This window comes from Pyrus communis, chromosome 12 (genome assembly GCF_041283825.1).
Source record: "Pyrus communis isolate YQ-2024b chromosome 12, ASM4128382v1, whole genome shotgun sequence".
Classification (NCBI taxonomy): Eukaryota; Viridiplantae; Streptophyta; class Magnoliopsida; order Rosales; family Rosaceae; genus Pyrus; species Pyrus communis.
The window spans coordinates 7734852-7758666 of NC_142576.1; the positions used below are offsets into that span (position 1 = coordinate 7734852).

Sequence of the window (23815 nt, forward strand, 5' to 3'; positions counted from 1 at the left end):
GGGTGTAGGTTTGTGGATGAGCTGTTGATCTAAAAGGCCGTCGGGGCTTGATCTAAGGATGAACAGTTGATGAATGGATCTTCAAGGGGTGTTGGGCTTGATCTTGAAGAATGGGTGTATGAGTTTGTTGAGGTTATTGATCCAAAGGGCCGTTAGGGCTTAATCTTAGGATGAACGGATGATGAACGATGAACACTTTCTTCAAGGGCCGTCGGGGCTTGATCTTGAATAATGGTTGTGTGGATTTCTTCAAGGGCTTTTGGGCTTGATCTTGAATGAACGGATGATGAACGATGAACACTTTCTTCAAGGGCCGTCGGGGCTTGATCTTGAGTCGGCGGAAGTTCTTCAAGGGCCGTTGGGGCTTGACCTTAGGACGAACGGATGATGAACGCTTTCTTCAAGGGGCCGTCGGGGCTTGATCTTGAGTCGGCGGAAGTTCTTCAAGGGCCGTTGGGGCTTGACCTTAGGACGAACGGATGATGAACGCTTTCTTCAAGGGGCCGTCGGGGCTTGATCTCGATTTGGTGGAAGTTCTTCAAGGGCCGTTGGGGCTTGACCTTGAAGGAGGGTTTGACGAAGAACGAAGAGTGTTTTCTTGATCCTTCGGGATTTGCTTGAGAGCTTTAGAGTTTCAAGGCTTCAAGGTTTTGGTGTGATGTGAATTCCCTTCTTTCTTTCTCTTCTTCCTTCCAAAATGAATGCCTTGGCTTCCTATTTATAGAATTCCAAAACTTGATTTTTGGATTTAAATAATCAGATGAAATAAATCATTTCTGCCAGGTATTGACACGTGTCCTATTTGATGACTTTTCCAATTTGTTTCGATTTTTCGTTGAGTCACACGCTACATGTAAAATTTATGTGACACGTGAGCGTTGAAATTTTAATTATTGGTCAACATTCATTTCACCGAAATTTCGATGTCCACAACCGAGACTTAGATAAATAACCAGTCGGTCTTGAAGCAGTGTTGTTTATCCAAACTCCTTGATCGACTGATTCTACGACTCTAGTGCTATTTATCCAAACTGAAGATGTCGCTGGTTGCCTTCACAGTGATGTTTATCCAAACTGAAGATGTGTTGGTGGAAAAAGAAAATAAAAATCTCAAGGTTGTTGAGAGGTTTCGAGTAGAGCGAGAATTTGCGCAGAGCAGTTTGTGTGTTAAATTGGAGAGGACTTGAATGATGCACTCCCTTCTCTATATATAGCAACAAACCTACTCCTGGCCGAACCAGAGATGTACTCAAACTAGAACTCCTAAATCTAATCCGATTAGGATTCGACCAATCCTAGTTTCAATAGGCTTTTGAACCAAGCTCTATAATGAACTAGATTCACTCTCTAATTCTCAGCGCCTTCAGCCTTAAGACCCCTTGTTGTACCAGGATTCGACCACCTTGCCCTTATCCAAATCAATCCCTCTTTCAATAGGACTCAACCAATCTGATTGGACGACCCATGGTGACTAGATGGCCCACAACACTTCTAGGAGACCACTGAGCCGAGACAACCTTAAGTTCGGCCCAGAATATTATTTTGGGCCCAAACAAGAGTATACTTTATATTTTATTATTTTTAATCCCACAAATTATGGGTTTTATTTAAAATCTCATTAATATAAACAAATACAAATTTCAATTTTTAATTTTTAATTTAAAAACTGTAGTAACTTACATTATTACATTAATGTCAGAGACCTTGATCAAAAACTGAAAATAAACAAAGTTTCAATAAAAGAATATTGATAGCTATGGACCACATAAAAAGTGTCCCTATTATCTAATTGTATTCATCTTCACTTGTAAGTGAAACGTTTTAGGTTCGATTCTCACTAAATGCGAATTTAAACTTCATTATTGCTAACCTATTGTGAAACATAGCCCATTCTCTCACCCCCTTAGTGTAGATAATATAGTTTGTTAAAAAAATATATATACTTTGAGTTAGAAACAAAATGTCTAATTTATTAATTAATTCATTTTCCATACAATTATTCATTTTATGGTTTTCTTTCCTACAATAATTTCTATATACATGTCGCATTATTTGACAAATCACATGTAAAGTGATTAAAGAGTCAAACACATAGATATAGATTTGTTGTAGGTTGAAAAATTCATGTCTTATTAATTATAAAGCACGACGCTTGGGGATGATGAGATGGAAACCAAGTACTGAGATACGTCTATTGACGCTGGCCGTCCATGGTAGGTTAATATTGAGATTTTTTTTATTTTTTTATTTTTTTATTTTATCAGAAGTTAATATTGAGACTAACTCTAAGGAATTTGAACTTTGCCTACAGTAATCGAGCTGCATATGCAGTTTCGCTTTCGGTCAACTCTAGGGTTTGCAATATCTCAACCTCATAGGGCATACCAACTCCTCCCTCTCTGGTGATGATCTAGTCAAACGATGGTTTGTTTCATAGTAGGTCCGACTCTTGTCCTATTTATGTTTATTCTTGTTTAGCCTTTTGAGTACTTTTGGTGTGGGTTTTTGCCTTTGGGGCTTTCAATAAAATAACGATAAAAGAAAAATCTTATAAATGGCAATGGTTGACTAAAAAAAAAGTTATATATGGGGTCCCTCAAATATTGGGTTCCACTTCTATAGAAGTTGAGTGTGAGTGATGTAACTGGTAAATGTGATACAAATACTTTACGAATAATTTTATTGAGTACTTATAAAGTAATACCAGGTGCTTAGTAATTCGGATATAGAAGTATTTATTGATTTGTCCCTTGAACTTGTATGCAGCTCTCATTTTCACTCATGAACTTTAATTTTAGTCAATTATCCCTTTTAACTTTTATAATTAGCCAATTTCCCCTTGAACTTTAATTTTAGCCGATTACCCCATGAACTTTTATAAGTAGCCAATTTTCATCCTTTTTACCCTCATAAAGTTGTCATGTGTTATTTCCATGATCAAGATGGATGAAAAATTTTAAAATCTAACATCAGGGGGTAATCGGCTAAAATTAAAGTTTAAGGGGAGAAATGGTAATTATAAAAATTCAAGTGGGTGATCGACTAAAATTGAAGTTTAGAAGGGAAATTGGTTGGCTCCACATAAGTAAAGAAGTAAAATTATGTTTAAACTTAATTACATTTTACAAAGTAAACGCTCAAATTATTGTAAACACGAAAATTCTGTAACGAATGAAACGAGAACACATGTACAAAGTAGATTTGTATTGATGAATTTTGTAGGTTACAATCTCTGTTTACAATTTTCCTTTGATTTAGTCTTCAAATTTGATGTAGATGCGTAGGGTGTCGATCCAAGGGTCATGATGACTTGATTTCGGACGAACGATTGAACGATTGCTACAAGTTTTGAGCTTGAAATGATGCTTGGATGGTCTTCACCTCAAAGCTACGGCAAAGGTAGAGTTGATGTAGGATTTCGTTGATTCAAGGGTCTTGGAGACCTGATCTTGAAACAAACGTCGTTACAAGTTTTGAGCTTGCAACAAAATCGTGAAGGAATCAACACATGTGCTTGTTGATTCTGCAAGGGAGTGCTTCGGCTTTGGTTGTGTGTTCTTTGAAGAGAGTTTGGGTAGCGTATTAGTCTTCAAAGATTTGGCAGAGGTTCTCCTTTTGTGAGAATTCCGTCCTTGAATGTAGAAATTGTCGACCTTTATACTTGTCTGAGGACCTTGTATTTATAGACTTCTCAAAGTTTGCATTTGAATGAATTTGGCTTTGATTTGTGTCTTGATTTGTCCATGAGAGAATTTAGGAATGTTTTGTGTCTTAATTTCAGCCACTTTCACTTATCTTGGCCGAATTATAGGGCTTGTTACCTATTTTGTAAGCAGTCTTCAATTCTTGCTTATTTTATGAAAATGCTTTAGCATTTCTTTCCCATTTTGGGAGCAACTTGGACCCCTTGCCTATTTTAAGGAGAGATTCCCCCCTTTTGCCAAATTTTTGGGGAAGTTTTATTCTTCCTTTGCTTGATTTGTGCCGCATGACATGTCATTGATGATTTGTTCATTTGTGATGAGTCATATGTCACTTGGAGCTTTGTGATGCATCATTTGTACGTAACGAAATTTACATGTCTACAATTATTACAGAGACTTTTTAACAATAGAAGTATTTTTTTGAATGAATGAACTAATATTGGATTGACTATTTCCCCGGGGCTTATTACTAACATAGAGATGTCGACATATCAGCAAATTGGAGGAACTGATACTATCCATAGGAAATAATTGAAGTATTATTGGGATTGTTAGATGATATATGTGATCAGATAGATAGGATGCTGATTTTGCAGCCTATACATTGATGAGTTTTCGCTAGAAACCGCTAACGGTAAATCCTCCGTCAACGCTAATAACTTGTCCATTGATGTAAGAAGCAGCAGGAAGGCAAAGGAAAGTGACCAGAGATGAGATTTCATTAGGCTGTGCAAGGCGACGGATGGGAGTTCGACCTATTAGGCGTCTGAAATCATCAGAATGACCGTCCTGACAAAACAAATTAAATCAAGTTCAATTGTTAGATTAGATACACCTAAAACATATTAAATTAAATTGGTAAGACACAAGGGACTCAACAATATTTAGGTATAGGGCGGATGGGTGTTTACAGATTCAACTTTAACTCCGGTGTTGACAGCCCATGGCGCCACAACATTAGTACGAATGCTGTCTTTTGCCCATTCACATGCCAAGTTCTTCGAAATTTGGATGACTGCACCTATAAGATAGCAATGGTAGTAATGTTTAGAGGTCTTGCAGTTAATAATTCATACTGTAGTAATCTTACACATGTTATGGGTGTGAGGCACTTATTTCCGGAGAAATTGAAAATAGACATAGGGACGGTTTTGGAAAATTAATTTAATCACTCACTTTTTGTTGCTGCATAGGCAGAGAGTTTCGGTAAAGCTACCACACCGGCAATGGAGGCAACGAAGACAATACTCGCATTTCCAGAGGCCTTCAAGAGAGGGTGTGCAAGTTGAGAAAGATGGTAGGGAGATTCAACATTGGTTTCCATCATAGTTGAGAAATCTTCCAAAGTGTAATCTGTGGTTCCTCTAAGTGTGCATGTTGCAGCACTATTTACCTACATATTGCACCATATATAGCAAAGTCAAAACCCATCTTCATGTTAATCAATAAGCTGCGAATTAAGGTAGTATTAGTCATAAATGAACCTACAAGGATGTTAAGTTTTCCATCAAAAATAGAGGAGACAGTTTTGATGAGGTTCTCTCTTTGTGCTTTAGAGGTGAGATCACAAACTGAGCCAGTCACCCTGAATCCCTTGTTTTCCCATTGTTGAAGCCTCTCAAGAATCTGTGTTTTGCTACGAGCACAGGTATGCACGGTTGCTCCAAGTCCGGCTAGTTCTTCCACTATGGCATATCTGATAATATTGCATTCGCAACAAAAGTTTCACACGAAATAAGTTAATGAAGATAGGAGGGCAGTCATACCCTTTAGTGAAGATAAGAGATATGTAGCAAATTTAATTACCCTATGCCTTTGGTTCCACCGGTGACGAGGGCAGTCATACCCTTTAGTGACCACCTATAGCTGTCGAAACCTGCCATGTATGTTTGCTTCTCAAACTAAATGTTTGTTCCCTTCAAGAGGTTATTTAGTAATTAGCGGGCAAGAAGAAAGCTCTATATTTATATTATACTGAATGCTGAAGGCGAACGAACTATAAAATGTGTGTGTGTTGATGATCTGTGCAACAAGTCTGTATATATAGTAGTCATGCTGGAAACCTAATTGAAACCAAAATATTAAATTAAGACCACAAGAAAGTCTGAAAAAAACGTCCTATATGGCTATGTATGGCCCTCCAATTGGGCTGAATCAAACTTCCTGACAATTAGGAATGGTCAACTCCTTGAATGGATGAGTGCATGGATGCATGATAATGCACGGAAGAACCATGCTAGTCAGCAATTTGTATTTATTAATTTTTTTTTTTTTTTTAAACGAGCAATTGGTATTTTTCTTTTTTACGAGCAATTTGCAATTTTTTTTTTTTCTGTTTTTTGGTCTTCAGCATTTTGTATTGTTATTTTTTTCGACACAAGCAATTTGTATACTATTCTTGACTTTGACATCTACGAGTTGAAATACGGCAAGGGTACGATAGTACTAAATTGACTTTGTAGTGCTTGCCCAAATTCAAATGCTAAAATAATTGAAAGAAAAAAAAAAAGAAGAAAATTAATTGAAATGTGAAACCGCTCGTAGCATTGGATTGGATGTGGGCATGTTAGATTTAGACTATTGGTCATACATTTGAGCTTAAGTCATAAGAAAGTAATCCAAAGTTTCCGGACGGTGAATCTTGATTAGATAACCATGACGATAATTTTGCTTAAATCTATGCCATCACTTTCCCTCAAAAAACACCGAATTGCTATCATTCGAGAAATTTTTTAGGGTACCCGATATATTAGACATCTGGTGTAACACCAATAAACATCTGACATGTGGCAAATCTATTTTCTATTAAATCTCTTGCTTTTTTTTATTTTGTTTTGTTCGAGACAAAGTTTATTAACAAAACATTTCAACAGTTGGAAAAAAAAAAAAAAAAAGTTTTTACTCCATTAATTTTTAAGAAAACTAAAGAAAATAGTTTGAAAATTTTGAATTTTAATGATAAAGTAAATAGTATCATGTTAAATTTTTTAGTGTAAAAATATGATTAAAGTAAACAATACCATGAGTTTTTTTTTTTAAACTCCCTTAATTTTTTAGTCCGTTCATTTTCTTCTTTGGTAGATTTGTAGATTCACCCCTTTCATCTTCTTCCTTTGTAGATTCGCAGATTCACCCAACTCCTAAACATACTAAACCCTTTTTCTTTGCTGGGTTCAAGCCCTTGTGGGTGTTGCACATGGCAGACAGTACGACCGAGGACTTGACAGAGAGCAGGCGAGCAAAATGGAGACGATGTGGTGCTGTCGATTTTAGGCTGGTGAGGAGGGTGGGAATTTTATGGACTACAAGATCTCGCCGTTGATTTGGCGATGTAGACTCTGAAGATGGCGATGTTGGGGGATTTTGAGAGTGCACAACCGACGGAATTGGGAATTAACTGTGAAGAAGGTTGTGGAGTTATTATGTTCAAATCAAACTGTGAAGAAGGCTGCAGACGAAGAAGATGAGTTTCAAAATTTTAGAAAGAGTTTTGATAAAAATAATAAAGAATGAACTACATTTCAACATAAAAAAAATAAAACAATAAAAAAGCGAATTTGAGTGGAAAAAGAACAAAAAGCCACGTTGCAGATGCCTATTGGTTCCGTACTCTACCTATCACGTATGAAGTGGAGTTCCCGGAACAGAGAAAAATTTCTCCTATCGTTCAATGCTCCTAGCAATCGAGGATAAAAACTGGGACTTGACATCTTTAACATGTTAAAATTAATATCGGCTATGTACTGTTCATTTAAAGTAAACCAAAGGTTCAAACTCCATTTCTTTTGTGAATGATTATTAGGCCAAAACGCGGCCCTATAATATTAGTGTAAAAAAGGATTAGTTTCTTTCGTATATTGTCACGATTTTCAAATTCTAAATTCGTCCCATTCAAATGTAATAGAGAATTTCGTTACTTAATACTACGATCTAGTGATATTCTTTTTTATTAGTAAGTGAGAAGTCTTCGGTTCAATTCTTATAAAAAACGAATTTAAATCAAATTATTGTTAATCTATTGTTAGGTTAAGCTCACCTCACCTCTTCCCCGTAGATAATATATCGCTTGTTCAAAAAAAAAAAAAAAATAGAAAATTTCAAATGATATGCATTAGAGAGATAAATGTGAGAAAAAGTAATAGTTAGTTACTATATTACCGAAAGTTATTGGACTGAGATCTCTCGGTATCCTTGTCTCGGAATATGTCGGGATCAATCAAATCCCTCGCCGTTCATGCGGCCATAAATCTCTTTCAATTTTTTTTTTCTTTTTCGCACAACTGAGTCATCTCTTCCCCTCCTTTTTTCAGTTCATCACCTTCTTCAACCTTTTCTCTCTCTCAGCGCATACAAATTCATTTTAGCCCTGTCAAAATTTCAAACTCATGGGAGCTTATACAAATTCTGGAAAAAAAATTCAGACCCTTTTATGTGTTTTTGGGTCTGTTCCAACCCCCTTTGTTAAATTATGTATTTTCAGCTGTTAGTGTTTGTTCCTTGTAGCCATTGTCTGTTTAGTTTCTCATCGAATGATCGAACTGGTAGATCCCAATTACCTTTTTTGGTTAATGGGAATCCCAAAATTGTGAAGATTTAATTGAATTAGTAAAGTTAAATTTTCTTAGCGACCAAACATGGAGAACAATGAAAATAGCTTTTAGTCATTTGAGATTTAGAGACGAAGGAAGGAACAGGGAAGGAAAAATTGCAGAGAACCAGTGTTGACGAACGGCAGAGAGACGAGGTTGTGCAAAGTAGTGATGAACAAAAAAAAGGAGAGAAAGAGATGCATCAGGTTTTGCGAAGAAAAAAGAAATTGAGAGAGATTTCTAACCGCACGATCCAGTGTGAAGTACGAGTATTGATTGATTAGATGACAATGAGCCAAAGAGGTAGTATATTAACATGTAACAACATTGATCAATCAATAAGATCACTATTAAATCATAAATTTAATAAAATCAATTTTCGTAAAGTCTACCGTATCTCTCTAAAGGGATTTCAAAGCAAAAGCACTGTAGCCATAGATTACAAATACAAGTGTAAACCTTGAGCAACTCCTATAAGAATCAAAAATTCCTGACCAACTCAACGGAACCATCTCTAGAGTGTGTATGATTCTCCCAAAACGGATTAACCAAGCATATTCACTTTTAAAATGTGGTAATTGTTCACTTTTTATCGTATGCACATCATTAAAGTTCGTGATAAAATTATTGTGATAAATGAGCTCATGTCTTATTGTGAGAAGAAGATCTTAAATTCTTCACGAGCATCTTATATGTAAGGTAGTAAATACTTGACTTTGATAGTGTTTTTATGTACTCATATTCAAAAGGAATTAGTGTTTATTACTTATGAGCATATAACAAGTGTTCTTACTTCTTAGTGCATACAAAAAGGGTCATATTATATAGGAAAGTATTATTGGCACTCCAAAAATTTCATTCTACACTTATCACAAGTGTATTTTTTTTTTTTTTAAATATAGAAAATTTGGAGTGTAAAATGAGAATTTTGGAGTACCAATAACAATTTCCATTATATATAGGGCAATGTTATTGACACTCCAAAAATTTCATTTTACACTCCTCACAAGTGTATTTTTCTTTCCTAATATAGAAAGTTTGAAGTGTAGAATGAGATTTTTAGAGTGCTAATAACAATTTTATATATATATATACACACACGCACACGGTAGTATATACTTGACTTTGATAGCGTAAATATGTATAATAAGTGTTCTTGGTGCATGCAAAAAGGGTCATATTATGTTATTGATTAGACGGCTCGTATATAACATATCCTTTCATACAAACAAATAATTAGATAAGTGAACAGTATCAAAAAACAGAAGAAAAAGGGAAGTGAACGCGCTGCATATGGTATAATTGACCATTGAGTTGTTGACCCCAGTTTAGAGCCCACTAATGGACCTGGTCTTGATAGCGTACGCGCGTTGAAGATCATATATACACGGTATTGGTGGAACCATTTGGATTATTTTTTAAGCAATCTTATAATTATTTTCGTGGAAGGCAGCTTATTAAAAATGAAGTGAGATGTTGAAATGTCCAAAGTAGTGTTGAACACAAATCGTGTGCCTTGCAGATGATTTATTTTAAATGGAAAACTTAACAGAATTCGAATGATATGACAAATGAAAGATTTTGGAAAGTTGGTATTAACCATAGTTCAGTGAACAAAGCCCATGGTGCCACACCTTGCCAAGACACCTGTTCAATTGATCAAAACAGGACAGTTGTGCATAGTTTAGGATGAGCAAGAAGAATATTCCTTTAGGGTTTCAAATGTAGTCATGTATATAAATACTATTGTTTTACTCTTTATGTTTTGAGCTTTTGGTCTGCCGTTTCTTTCTTCTTTACCATATATAGAGATGATTCTTTTCCTCAACTTTGTCAACTTTGGTTTTCATCATGGTATCCAGAGCCATTAATACCCAACAGTTGTTACATTGTTCTTTCTTTTTCTAACCTGTGGCCTCTTCAACGATTCAAGATATGACTAATCACTTTTTCTGATGCTTCCTCATCTGATCTGTCTCTTCAAACCCAGTCCTACATGCCTCCTATTGCTGCTCAACACATTGCCTTCCTCTTACCTGCCAAACTTACACGTGACAACTACCTTGTGTGGAAAGAGCTTTTCATCCCCATTTTTGAGAACTATGATATGTTAGGCCTAATTGAATGGAACTGAGCCTTGCCCCCCCCCCCCCACAATTTCTTTCTGATGCCTCCGGTACTAAACCCACAATTCCAAACCTTGATTAAGCCTAATGGGTAAAGAAAGATCGCACCTGTAAGATTTGGATAAATGCTAGCCTCTCTGAAGCTGTTCTCCCTTACACGGTTGGCTTAACCACTGCTCGTACTCTATGGCTCAACCTAGAGAATCGTTTTGGTGGTATTTCTAGATCCCACTTGCTGCAGCTCAATGCTAAGCTTCAAAATTTGAAGAAAGGAACCCTCTCTGTGTTTGACTATCTTTAGCTTGTCAAGCAGACTGCTGATTCCCTTGTTGCAGCTGGTGCACTGCTCGATGGCCTTGATTTTGTAGCCTATACCTTCAATGGCCTTCCTAGTGACTACAATGCTTTTGCTACTTCGATTAGAGTGCGTTCAGATCCTGTAAACCCTGAAGAACTCCAAGGCCTCTTGCTCAGTGAAGAGCTAGCTGCGGAGAGTCGTACCGCTCATCTCCAAGAACCCTTTTTTCAAGCTTTTCACACCTTTGCACCTTCCAAGCCTTTCAACAATAACTCTCAATCCTGTTTTTTCCAACTCCAGGCCCAACAAAAACTCCACCTTTAACCAAAATCGCTTCCATCGTCCAACTTTCCCAACAATTCCCGCAACTTCTTCCATCATAACACCACTAACAACACCAGACATTTCTGTACATTCTGCAATACCCATGGCCATTCTACTGCTAGATGTTGTAATTGTCTGAACCAGGGTTTCCAAGATTTCCCTCCACCATCAAAACTTACTACACCTTCCCCAAACTACTATTAGCCTCAATCGTCTTCTTCGTCTGCATCCTACTCCTCCATGAATCAAGCTTCTCCCTCCACATCTACCTGGTATGCTGACTCTGAGGCCACACATCACATTACCAATGACCTTTCCAATCTCTCGTTTCGGTCGGACTACATAAGACCAGACAAAGTCAGTGTCTTGACATTGAGCACTCTGGTAATTCCTATTTCTACACTCCTTCCAAATTCTTATTTAACAATATTCTTCACACACCCCAAGCTACTCATAATTTGTTGTCGGTTTATCAATTTACCAATGACAATAATTGTTGCTTGATACTTACCCCCATTTTCTTGCATAACTAAGGACATTAGTTGGCATGACAATTCACTTAAAATTTTAGTTCATATGAAAATTTGAAAAAGGTGTATAAATTCATATGACATTTCAGAAAAAAAATTCCTGTATTTGAAGTTAAAGCTGCATATGCCACATACCAATGGATTCACATTTCGGATAACTCAACTCTACAACCAATTACAAGAGGTGTCAAATCAAAAACGATTTTAAACTCTTATTAAATTACCATAACTGACCAGTATAACAAATAATCCAAGAGAAATTCTGTCGCAAATACGGTAGATATGACAGATAGGTCTGGCAATTCTTGACATGACCCGATAACCCGACACGACACGATACGAAATTAACAGGTGTTCGGGTTGACAAGATAACGAATCGGGTCGCTATCAGGTAACCCGATAAGCACCTGTTAAGATAACGAGTTGGTTCGGGTATACACGTGGGTAACACGATACACGATAAGCAAAATATTACTTTTATATTTTTATAACCCTAAAAAAATATTATAATAATTAAATATATATATATATATATATATATATATTAATTTAACAATTTTATACCCCTAAAAATCACAATAATTATATATATATATATATATTAAATTAAATATTAAAAATTGGTGACCACTAGATCGGCTTAAATATACATACCACTCAATTTCTTAAGTGTTATACATACAAAATAAATAAATTTAAATCTACTTAATATATATATATATATATATATATATATATATATATATAGACACCATTGAACTTGATGGGATACAAATTCTACGAAACTAATTTGAACGATCCAACCGTCAAACTTGTTTGTATATACATCGAGATCGCATCAGCAAAAAATCGCAAAAAAAAAACATTCAAAGATCAAGTAACTGGACAAAACATTTCGACGACTATCAACGAAAAATCACGATTTAACGGTTTTTTTAACTCCGATCTTGATGATTTTTTACAGCTACACTCCTTAACCCTATATGAATATAATGAATGAACTTGATCTTCAATTTAAAATATTTACACTAGTGGATACCACAAAATATTATGTTATACTTAATGAAAGTATGAATAAACTCTTAAGTGTTAGTGAATCTATTATTTTGATGAGATACGCATTCTATGAAACTAGTTTCAACGATCCAACCGTCAAACTTGTTTGAATATATTTCGAGATCGTATACGCCAAAAATTACAAAAAATAAACATTTAGATATCAAGTAACGGGACAAAACTTTTCGACGGTTATCAACGAAAAATCACGATTTAACGGTTATTTTAATTCCGATTTTGATGATTTTTTATAGCTACACTTCTTGACCCTATATGAATACAATGAATGAACTTGATCTTCAATTTAAAATATTTACACTAGTGGAAACCACAAAATCTTATGCTATACTTAATGAAAGTATGAATAAACTCTTTAGTGTTAGTGAATCTATTGTTTTGATGGGATATGCATTCTACGAAACTAGTTTCAATGATCCAACCGTCAAACATGTTTGTATATGCTTCGAGATTGCATATGCCAAAAATTGCAGAAAACAAACATTCAGAGATCAAGTAACTGGACAACACATTTCAACGGTTATCAACAAAAAATCACAATTTAACGGTTATTTTAACTCCAATCTTGATGATTTTTTATAGCTACACTCCTTGACCCTATATGAATACAATGAATGAACTTGATCTTCAATTTAAAATATTCATACTGGTGGATACTATAAAATCTTATGTTATACTTAGGTATCGTTTGGTATGCAGACGAAACGGGACGGAACGAAACGAAATGGGACGGGACGGGACAGGACGAAACGGAACGGAGCGGGAGCAAAGATGCCCTAGGATGGAAACAAGGAGGAAGAAGAAGGAGACGGAGATGTTATAATTTTGTGTTCCACGAATGTGGAACGAGTCGTTCCAAGGGGGTGAGGTGGAACGAAAATTCATCCAAATCTCGTCCTGTGGAACAGCTCGTTCCACTCGTTTAAGGCCCACCAAACGTGGGATGGAACGCCTTGTCCCACTCTGTTCCTTCCCGTCCCACGTACCAAACGGTACCTTAATGAAAGTATGAATAAACTCTTAAGTGTTAGTGAATCTATTATTTTGATGGGATACGCATTCTACGAAACTAGTTTCAACGATCCAACCGTCAAACTTGTTTGAATATACTTCGAGATCGTATACGCCAAAAATTGCAAAAAAATAAACATTCAGATATCAAGTAACAGGAAAAACTTTTCAACGGTTATTAACGAAAAATCACGATTTAATGGTTATTTTAACTCCGATTTTGATAATTTTTTTATAGCTACACTCCTTAACCCTATATGAATACAATGAATGAACTTGATCTTCAATTTAAAAGATTTACACTAGTGGATACCACAAAATCTTATGTTATACTTAATGAAAGTATGAATAAACTCTTAAGTGTTAGTGAATCTATTATTTTGATGGGATACACATTCTACGAAACTAGTTTCAACGATCCAACCGTCAAACTTGTTTGAATATACTTCGAGATCGTATACGCCAAAAATTGCAAAAAATAAACATTCAAATATCAAGTAACAGGACAAAACGTTTCGACGGTTATCAACAAAAAATCACGATTTAACGGTTACTTTACCTCCGATTTTGATGATTTTTTATAGCTACACTCATTGACCCTATATGAATACAATGAATGAACTTGATCTTCAATTTAAAATATTTACACTAGTGGATATCACAAAATCTTATGCTATACTTAATGAAAGTATGAATAAACTTTTAAGTGTTAGTGAATCTATGTTTTGATGGGATACACATTCTACGAAACTAGTTTCAACGATCCAACCGTCAAACATGTTTGTATATACTTTGAGATCGTATATGCCAAAAATTGCAAAAAATAAACATTTAAAGATCAAGTAATGGGACAAAACGTTTCGACGGTTATCAACGAAAAATCACGATTTAACGGTTATTTTAACTTCGATTTGGATGATTTTTTACAGCTACACTCCTTAACCTTATTTGAATACAATGAATGAATTCGATCTTCATTTTAAAATATTTACCCTAGTGGATACCACAAAATCGTATGTTATACTTGATGAAATTATAAATAAACTCTAGGTGTTAGTGAATTTATCGTTTTGATGGGATACCGTATACGCATTCTATGAAAATAATTTCAATGATCCAACCGTCAAAGTTGTTTGTATATGCTTCAAGATCGCATACGCCAAAAATCGCAAAAAACAAACATTCAGAGATCAAGTAATGGGACAAAACTTTTCAACGGTTATCAACGAAAAATCACGATTTAATGGTTATTTTAACTCTGATTTTGTTGATTTTTTACAGTTACACTCCTTGACCCCATATGAATACAATGAATGAATTCGATCTTCAATTTAAAATATTTACACAAGTAGATACCACAAAATCTTATGTCATGATGATCGATGAAAATTGAGGATTTTGTAAAAGGAATTACATTCAAGCTTTGAGTTCCATTGGCAAGGTTTAAACTTTTGAGAAAAGCTTCACAACCTTGAATATCCTTTTGCATATCCTTGCACATTTAATATTTTGTATATCCTTGCACATTTAATATTTTGTAATAGATTAGCAGTGTATGAATGTTTGTTTATTAGGCTCTTATTTTCAAGTGTAGATGTAGTACTTAAATGAAAAATGTGCTTTAATGTTTTGAAGTAATATTTATGTGGCAATGTGTGGTATGTGCAAGTTTAAGAAAAAAAATACATTTTTCTTAACAGGTCATAGCGGGTCATAATGGGTCGTTGGGTAAAGTGACCCGACCTGTTAAGGACCCGTTAAGATAATAGGTGTGACACGACACGACCCGTTAAGATAACAGGTGTTACACGAAAACGACACGAACACGACAAATACGACCTGTTTGCCAGGCCTAATGACTGACCTAACACTAATATCCTCACACAAAGCTGTCACAAATAGGGGGGTCAAGCAAATTGACTGAGCGCATACCTGCTACATAACCTAAGAAGTAAGAACGATGACCTTTCGGCACCAACAGTAATTAAAGCTTCATGGTTCACATTTGTAATCTTAAAATCCCTTCCTCCGTGTTGAATAATACAAAGAATTGACGTTCAATATGCTTATTTGCTCTCATCATTGTATTGAATTGACGATCCCTAATTAACAAGGAATTTGACTCAGCCCAAGTACGGCCACTGCGCACGCTGTTCGCTACTTTCTTCTTATTAGTTTAATATTTTGGTTGCAGCAAGAATTGCTATATATACCCACAGCTAGCTTCCATAGATTATCATCTTCACATCCACATCTATTTCTTCTTCAGCCTTCAGTATTATACGCAGCTTTCTAATCACCTGTTCAATTACCACTTGAAGTGCACAAGCATCTTTCGTTTCAGATCAAGCAAACATACATGGCAGGTTTCAACAGCCAAAGATGGTCTCTAAAGGGTATGACTGCCCTCGTCACAGGTGGAACTAAAGGCATCGGGTAACTAAAAATTCGCTATTTCTTCCCTTATTTGTTCTTTATTAATCTGACAATTCAGATCAGTTCATTTCGTTTGTACATTATTCTTAATGTTTGCAAACGCAATTTTTTTTCTTCCAGGTATGCCATAGTGGAAGAGCTAGCAGGACTTGGAGCAACCGTGCATACCTGTGCCCGTAACGAAGCGCAGATTCTTGAGAGGCTTCAAGAATGGGAAAGTAAGGGATTCAAAGTGACTGGCTCGGTTTGTGACTTAACCTCTAAAGCACAAAGAGAGAACCTCATCAAAACTGTCTCCTCTATTTTTCATGGCAAACTGAACATCCTCGTAAGCTAATTTATATATGACTAATTAGTCTATTTAAACCTTAACTTACAGCTTAATTAATATAATGATGGGTTTTGACATTGCTACGTATGGTGCTAAATGTAGGTAAATAGTGCTGCAACTTGCACACTTAGAGGAACTACAGATTACACTTTGGAAGATTTCTCAAGTATGATGGAAACCAATGTTGAATCTCCCTACCATCTTTCTCAACTTGCACACCCTCTCTTGAAAGCCTCTGGAAATGCAAGCATTGTCTTTGTGGCATCTATTGCCGGTGTGGTAGCTCTTCCAAAACTCTCTGCCTATGCAGCAACAAAAAGTGAGTAATTAATTTTACAAAATATAAATAAATAATGTATGTTATTAATATTAACTGTAAAACCTCTAAACATTCCTATTCATTGCTATTTTATAGGTGCGATTATCCAAATTTCAAAGAACTTGGCATGCGAATGGGCAAAGGACGGCATTCGTACTAATTCTGTGGCACCATGGGCTGTCAACACCGGAGTTAAAGTTGAATCTGTAAATATCCATCCCCTCTCTACCTAAATATTGTTGAGTCCTTTGTATCTTACCAATTTAATTAATATGTTTTAAGCATATCTCATCTAACACTCAAACTTGATTTTGCATTGTCAGGACGGCCATTCTGATGATTTCAGACGCCTAATAGGTAGAACCCCCATCCGTCGCCTGGCACAGCCTAATGAAATCTCATCTCTAGTCACTTTCCTCTGCCTTCCTGCTGCTTCTTACATCAATGGACAAGTTATTAGCGTTGACGGTGGATTTACCGTTAGCGGTTTCTAGCGAACTCAACTCGTCAATGTATAGGATGCGAAATCAGCATCCTATCTATCTGATCACATATCATCTAACAATCCCAACAGTTCTTTTATTATTTCCTACGGATAAAAATCAGTCCATCCAATTTCTAGATTGTAATTCAACATGTTACATTGTTAATAATAAGCAAATTGTCAATTTATATAGCATTCTTGTATGAAATTAATAGTAATGAAAGCAAGTTTAATTAGAAATATAATGCCAAAATTTATTCATAAATCCTACTCTTTTTCAGTTTCTTGTCACTAAATTCCCCTATGGTTTTATGGTCATGTTTGGGCCAAAAATAACAGATTGAGTAGAGATGGGCTGACCTGAGAACCATGGTTCTCTGCCCAGTATGTATCCTTCAGGCCACTAGGCATTGAGCCCACCAAAAAGTTCGATTGGCCCGAGTCCTCATGAATGAAGGATTGTGAAGAAACCGAGTATGGATGGCTCGGTTGAGATTGCCAACGATAAGATTGAGATGTGGACTAAATAAAAATTATCCTAAGGATAAGAATGCCTGCGTAATTGGATAAAGATGAACAAGTCTCATGATGAAATTAGATTTAGAATCCTAGTTTAGATTAAAAAGGCTGAGAATGGTTGGAGGTGAAGTTTTGGCCATTAAAGGATAAGAGGAACATTCAAGGAGATGCCTAGCAGGTACAGTCCAATCATAACTCTACCTCGGTGGGCTTGTTTATGAAGGGGCTTCATCTATGCAACCATAAATTGAGAAGGTTCTACAATGGAAGACGCCCCCTTCAACGAACAACTCAAAACGCTCTACGTGAAACTTTCTTACATTTTCTTAGAAAAATATTAATTATCCTAACCCTCCCGTTCACGTGTCTTCATTTCAGACAAGTGAACAACATTGTGTTGACAATTGGAGACATCTTCAGTTTGGACTAACAGCACTGGAGCTGTAGAGCTAAGTGATTCAGGAGCACCTTCCATTTGGATCAGCGAATAGCTTGCAACTGGTTGGTTGGTTATCTATACAAGTCTTGGCGGAAGAAGAATTCTATATTCTTTTGTCTCAAGAGGTCATCTCATCAACTTCAGCGAAGTGAGGTGTTCCCTAGTTAACCCTGATTTGAAATAACGAAAGCCGAAGCAATTATTGAACTTCCCATTGTTCTAGTAACCTTGTCTTCAAGTTTCAAAATCCAAGGCCGAGAAGTGCTCCTTTCTCGGCTGTAGCCGTTTCGGTGCAAAAATCAGCAACGCATTCCACACCACCACCACATCCATTCTACTCACTCGACCGAGCTCGGTTGCGTGTTGGAAAGTACGTAGGTTTTGTCATTTGTAGGGTCAACAAGTTTTTATCATATTTCTTGTTTGTTGAAGATCTCTCTCACTTCTTCTATTAAATGTGAAATTTAGATTTATTTTTCTTGTCAGGAACTCATGAAGTAGTGTATGAGCAAATTATGGCAGTACATCGTATTTTCTCTGTACTTTCTAAGTTAGCATTTAGGAGGAATAAAAAATATCTAGTTTTTCTTTCCTTGTGACTTTTAGGTTTTCTTGTTCAATTAGGGTTGATTTATTTTCTGTTTTTGAGTTAGCTTTGTACATTGTTTGTCTTAGCTAGACTATGAGAAGTTTCCCAATTTTTTTTAGCAATTTTATTACTCATTTTTCTATTTTGAAAACCAAGTTGCAGATATGTATAGTCATGTTGTCCTGGGTGAATAAGTCCGCCCCCCACCCCCTCCCCTCCCCTCCCCTCACCTCTAATGTGCATCCAAGTTCAGATCTTCCTTCCAGCAATTTCGATTAATTTAATGTGAAATACCTCTTGTATTTAGGGAAAAGAAAAAAACAAAGTTTATCGAGTACAACATGATGTTTTGGAATTATCTATCATCATTATTCACTTTTTGGATTTTTACCTTCACATTTAACGGTAGTCCAACAACATTCAATGTCTGAATTAAAAGAAAGGAAAAGTAACACTATAATCATCAAAGTTTATTGTTCAACTTTACATAACAATGTTAATTAAGTTTATAATCATTAACACAAAACGATTATTGTTGTTACTGTAACAAGGTTAGCGTTTATGTTGTGGACATACTAATACACTATTAAGTCTGTTATGCATGAATGTGATCAAATTACAAATCATAATTTAAATTAAAACATACCGATACCTTTTTTTCTTGGATACCATAGACTAACCATCGTTTTAATCGAATTACCTGTGGACGTCATAGAATTACCCATTCATTCTTATTCACTTATCGACTCCATACCTTCACGTTTAACATTCAACGTTTGAATTACAAGAAATGTAAGGTTCCGCTATATAATCATAACAGTTTACAATCCAAGGTTACATAACAATGATAAGGTTATAATTAACAAGGTTGATGAAACGTTGCGTACAACCTATTTCATTTACCCAAAAAAAAAAAAAAAAAAAATAGCATCGTTCTCAATATCAACATCATCCCCACCTTTACCTCCCAAAAAAGCTAGCATTTCCAATATCCATTAATTTTTGGGAGTTTTAACGAAAAGCACACGGTACTGTTTACTTTAACGAAAAATCACATTTTTACACTAAAAAGTCAATCCTGATACTATTCACTTTACCCTTTATTTTATCCTTAAAGTTTTTAAACTTTTTTTATTAGTTTTCCTTTAATTTTTTTCACCCAGAATATTAATATTGGGTTTTGGGTAGGTTGCATCGGGGGAAGGGGGTTGGTTTTGGGTATGGTTGCATCGGGTGAAAGGGGATTGGGTGGGATGGGGAGTTCATTGTGAGGGAGGAAATTAGGTGAAGAGGGTAGGTCGGGGTTCAAAAAGGGGTTGGACTCTTGAATCTTTCTCTCCTGCCATCTAAGCAAAGCGAATGAAGTTTCAGGTTCGTATTCTTTCTGCCATTCTCTATCAAAGTTGTGAGAATGGTTCCAGATGATTTGTTGTCTTACAATATTTTAATTATTTACTTCCTCTGTGAGTGTTCGTCTTTAAATTTTAATTGATGGGTGCAGAATTTGATAGATTTAGTTGGTTATGAATAATTGCTAAAATTGGAGTTGTTGACCAGAGCAAGGAAGAGGACGGCGCGACTTGAGCAAGGAAGATGAAATTTTTTGTATGTGTGATGTATCTCAGTGTGACAGGGAGACAAAAAGATGGTAGGATCGGCATTTACAAACTATCATTAAACACACTGTTCACCCATGTTTTCAACAAAAAAAAAAAAAAAAGTCGATTTTTCAAAGCAACAAATAGCTGCTTCTAGATTTCAGCTTTTTTTTACCGTAACTTTGGAAATAAGCTCTCTTTTGTTCTATTAGACCCACTTCAATCCTGGGCTAAAACCTATAATTTCTCCCCCCTAGTCCGACCCATAACCTAAAATTAACCTAAAACTGATCTGGGGGGTCAAATACCGGCCCAAGTTTAGGCCACAAATTGGAGTGTACCCCAGCTTCTGTGACTGAAGCCTGGGCTGTGAAGCCCAAATGCCCAAACAGACTTCTCCATGCGTAGATGCGCAAGTCATTCAGCCGAGGTGGACCCCACCCATGTGGGTGTGTCCCCCAGCTTGTCAAAATCTGTTTGTAGCCAACAACTACTTTTCTCCATCGCACGGCTGTGGTAATTGGACCGTTGGTTAATCCAACGGTCCACATTCAAATGTTTTTTTTTTTGGTTTTATATTTATTGAATCCAACGGCTTAGATCGAATATAATCAAATCTAACGGTAAAAAAAAAAGATCTAATGGTCCAAATTTAAATCCAACGGCTAAAATAATTAAAAAAAATTATTTAACTCAAAACTAAACCAAAAACTCTATAAATACCTATGTATCTGTTCAAACATGCACACAAAACTCACTGTTCTCCTACAATTCTTCCAATTTTTCTTTCTACCATTTCTTCTCATTTCCAAAATTTTCAAGATGGCAAAGGAGCATGTTAGAGGTTGTAATTGGACCTTCGACGGAGATATTGCTTTATGTTTGGCATGGATTTCTGTTAGCGAAGATGGTGCCGTCAACATAAATCAAAATAAAAAGGTTTTGTGGGGTAAAATTGTTGATAAGTTCCATGAAAACTCCAATGTCGGTCGAAGGGAAGCTGGTGGTGTTTATGATCAGTGGATCTAAGATCAACGGTTGATATTATTCTGCTTTATAAATAAATAAATAAAGAAAAAATAGTTTTAAATTTAAGAAAAGTTACCGTTGTGACACATGGCATAATCTGGAGTGTTGGAATTCAATTTTTTTTTAAAAATCCAACGGCAGATATTAATTAGTTCAATAAAAATTTAAAGAAAATTGTAAAAAATCCGAAAAAAAAATCTGAAATTTAAAAAAAATTGTTTTTACTTTTCTATAAATACCTTCTCATTATCATCTACCTTATACCACAAATTCATATTTTCTCAACTACTTTCAATCAAATTCCTATATTTCTCTCAAAGTTTCAATCCAATTTTTTTCAACAAAATGACTACTGATGCAGGTACGAATTGGACGCTTCTTGAAGATATTGCGTTGTGTACTAGCTGGGTTGAAGTTACTCATAGTTCGCTCACGGGTAATGAGATGCAGTTGCGAGAAATGTGGAGTCTTATTCATACCAATTATCTTGAGAAAATGGGTGGGAAAAGAACCAAAGAATCGATGTCCAATCGTTGGAAATTACTTAGCCAATCATTTAGTACATGGAGAGACGCCTTGGCACAAGCCAGTAATAATATTCGAAGTGAGGAAAATTACGGGGATCAGGTAACAATATATTATTTATTTGTTTGTATTATTTATTTGTTACCTACTTTCATTATAATTATTTGTTTGTATTATTTATTTGTTAACTACTTTCATTATAAATATTTGTTTGTCTTGTTTATTTGTTACCTACTTTCATTATAATTATTTCTTATCCCGCATTGTGTAGCAACTTCAAGCACAAGCTTGGTATGGTGCCAAAACCAAAACCAAAAATAAATCATTCAACCGGTGGGAATGTTGGAATATTGTCAAAGATTGTCCTAAATTCAAAGTTGTGCATGTCGGTCCAGAAGTTTTCATGAACAACACCTCTCTACACTCTACACCTGATCATGGCTCGCATGTTCATGAAGATGAAGCAGAAGAAGTGCCCGAAATGCCCCTGAATAAGCGTCTGGATCGACCCATTATCCGATTAGGCTTGAAGGTAAGAAGGCTTCAAAGAGAAAAAGGAGTGCTTCGAAGAATGATTATGCAAAGTATATGGAACAACTTGCTTGCCAAGGTGAATTGACTTTGGCGCGGGAAATGGCGAAATTTGAGGCTGATAAGGCTAGAGAGGAGACAAATGCTGCAGCTGTTGAAAAAGCATTTCAAGCTAATGAGAGAGAAAGAGAGTTACTTAGTCAAGAAAGGGAACATGTTAGAGAAGAAAGAATGGCTCAACGAGATCGTGACATTATGAACACGCCTTTTGAAGGGAAGTCTCCAACTTCTAAATATTTTTGGAAGTCGAAAAAAGCGGATGTGGTCCGAAAAAGGCGTGCAAGAGAAGCGAAAGCAAGAGGAGATGGTCTTAACACGACAAGAGAAGATCATCCTAGCACCAGAAATTGGTTAAGTGATGATGAATAGAGTACTTTTTGTAATGGGAGCCCATAATTTTTCATTCACTTCGGGTTGTAATTTCTTATTTATTGAATAAAGTACTTTATGTTGTTTCCAATTTATTGAATTTAGTACTTTATTTAATTTGGTAATTTATTTATACTAAGAGAATCTTTATTCAAAAGACATTTAAATACACCAAATAAAATTACATAAACACACCAAATAACAAAAAACTCACTAAATGAACTAAAAGAAACACACCAAATAAAATTAAATAAACACAGCAAAAAAAAAAAAAAAAAAAAAAAAAAACAAACAAACAAACACACTAAATGAACTTAAGTATCTTGAGCTTGTTTCAATTCCCACTGGTGCTCTATCAAATCAATTTGCCGGGCATTGTGCATATGTGGCATTTGAAGTGCAGTATATCATTGAATGATCAATTCATTGTAATGACCATCCTTTTCTAATGGCTCATGTTGCACGGGTTCTTCGATGGCGTCATGTGCACAATATATACGTGTTCTTGAATTGTTCATCTTGTCTGGCTCATATTCATCAACATCATAATCGTACTCATCTTCCACAATCATGTTGTGAAGAATGATGCACGTCATCATGATGGATTGAAGCAACTCTACATCAAACAATCTGGCATAACCTCTAACAATCGCCTAACGAGCTTGGAGGATACCAAAACAATGCTCCACATCCTTCCTGCACCCCTATTGACAGCTTGCAAAATGTTTTTCCTTTGCAGTTCGTGAACGTGGCACTGTTTTGACAAATGTTGACCACCTCGGGTAAATGTCGTCTGCTAGGTAGTATGGCCCGTTGTATATACGTTCGTTGACGCAATACGTGATTTTTGGTCTCTTTCCTTGCAGGACATTGTTGAATACTGGGGATTGGGCAAGGACGTTGAGGTCATTTTAAGCTCCCGGAACCCCA

General features: G+C 35.8%; 2 protein-coding genes across 2 annotated transcripts; one reads left to right on the plus strand and one right to left on the minus strand.

The window, feature by feature from the left end:
* Positions 1 to 4139: 4139 nt before the first annotated feature.
* On the minus strand, positions 4140 to 5695 carry LOC137746100 (tropinone reductase homolog). The gene is made up of 5 exons (XM_068486164.2): positions 5511 to 5695; positions 5193 to 5400; positions 4881 to 5097; positions 4616 to 4725; positions 4140 to 4493 (listed from the first exon to the last, which is right to left on the minus strand). The coding sequence occupies exons 1-5, from the start codon at positions 5585 to 5587 to the stop codon at positions 4323 to 4325; spliced, it is 783 nt and encodes a 260-aa protein (XP_068342265.2). The 5' UTR covers positions 5588 to 5695; the 3' UTR covers positions 4140 to 4322.
* A 10160-nt stretch (positions 5696 to 15855) lies between these two features.
* On the plus strand, positions 15856 to 17421 carry LOC137744310 (tropinone reductase homolog). Its single transcript, XM_068484150.2, has 5 exons — positions 15856 to 16092; positions 16213 to 16420; positions 16526 to 16742; positions 16839 to 16948; positions 17066 to 17421. The coding sequence occupies exons 1-5, from the start codon at positions 16016 to 16018 to the stop codon at positions 17234 to 17236; spliced, it is 783 nt and encodes a 260-aa protein (XP_068340251.1). The 5' UTR covers positions 15856 to 16015; the 3' UTR covers positions 17237 to 17421.
* Positions 17422 to 23815: the final 6394 nt, after the last annotated feature.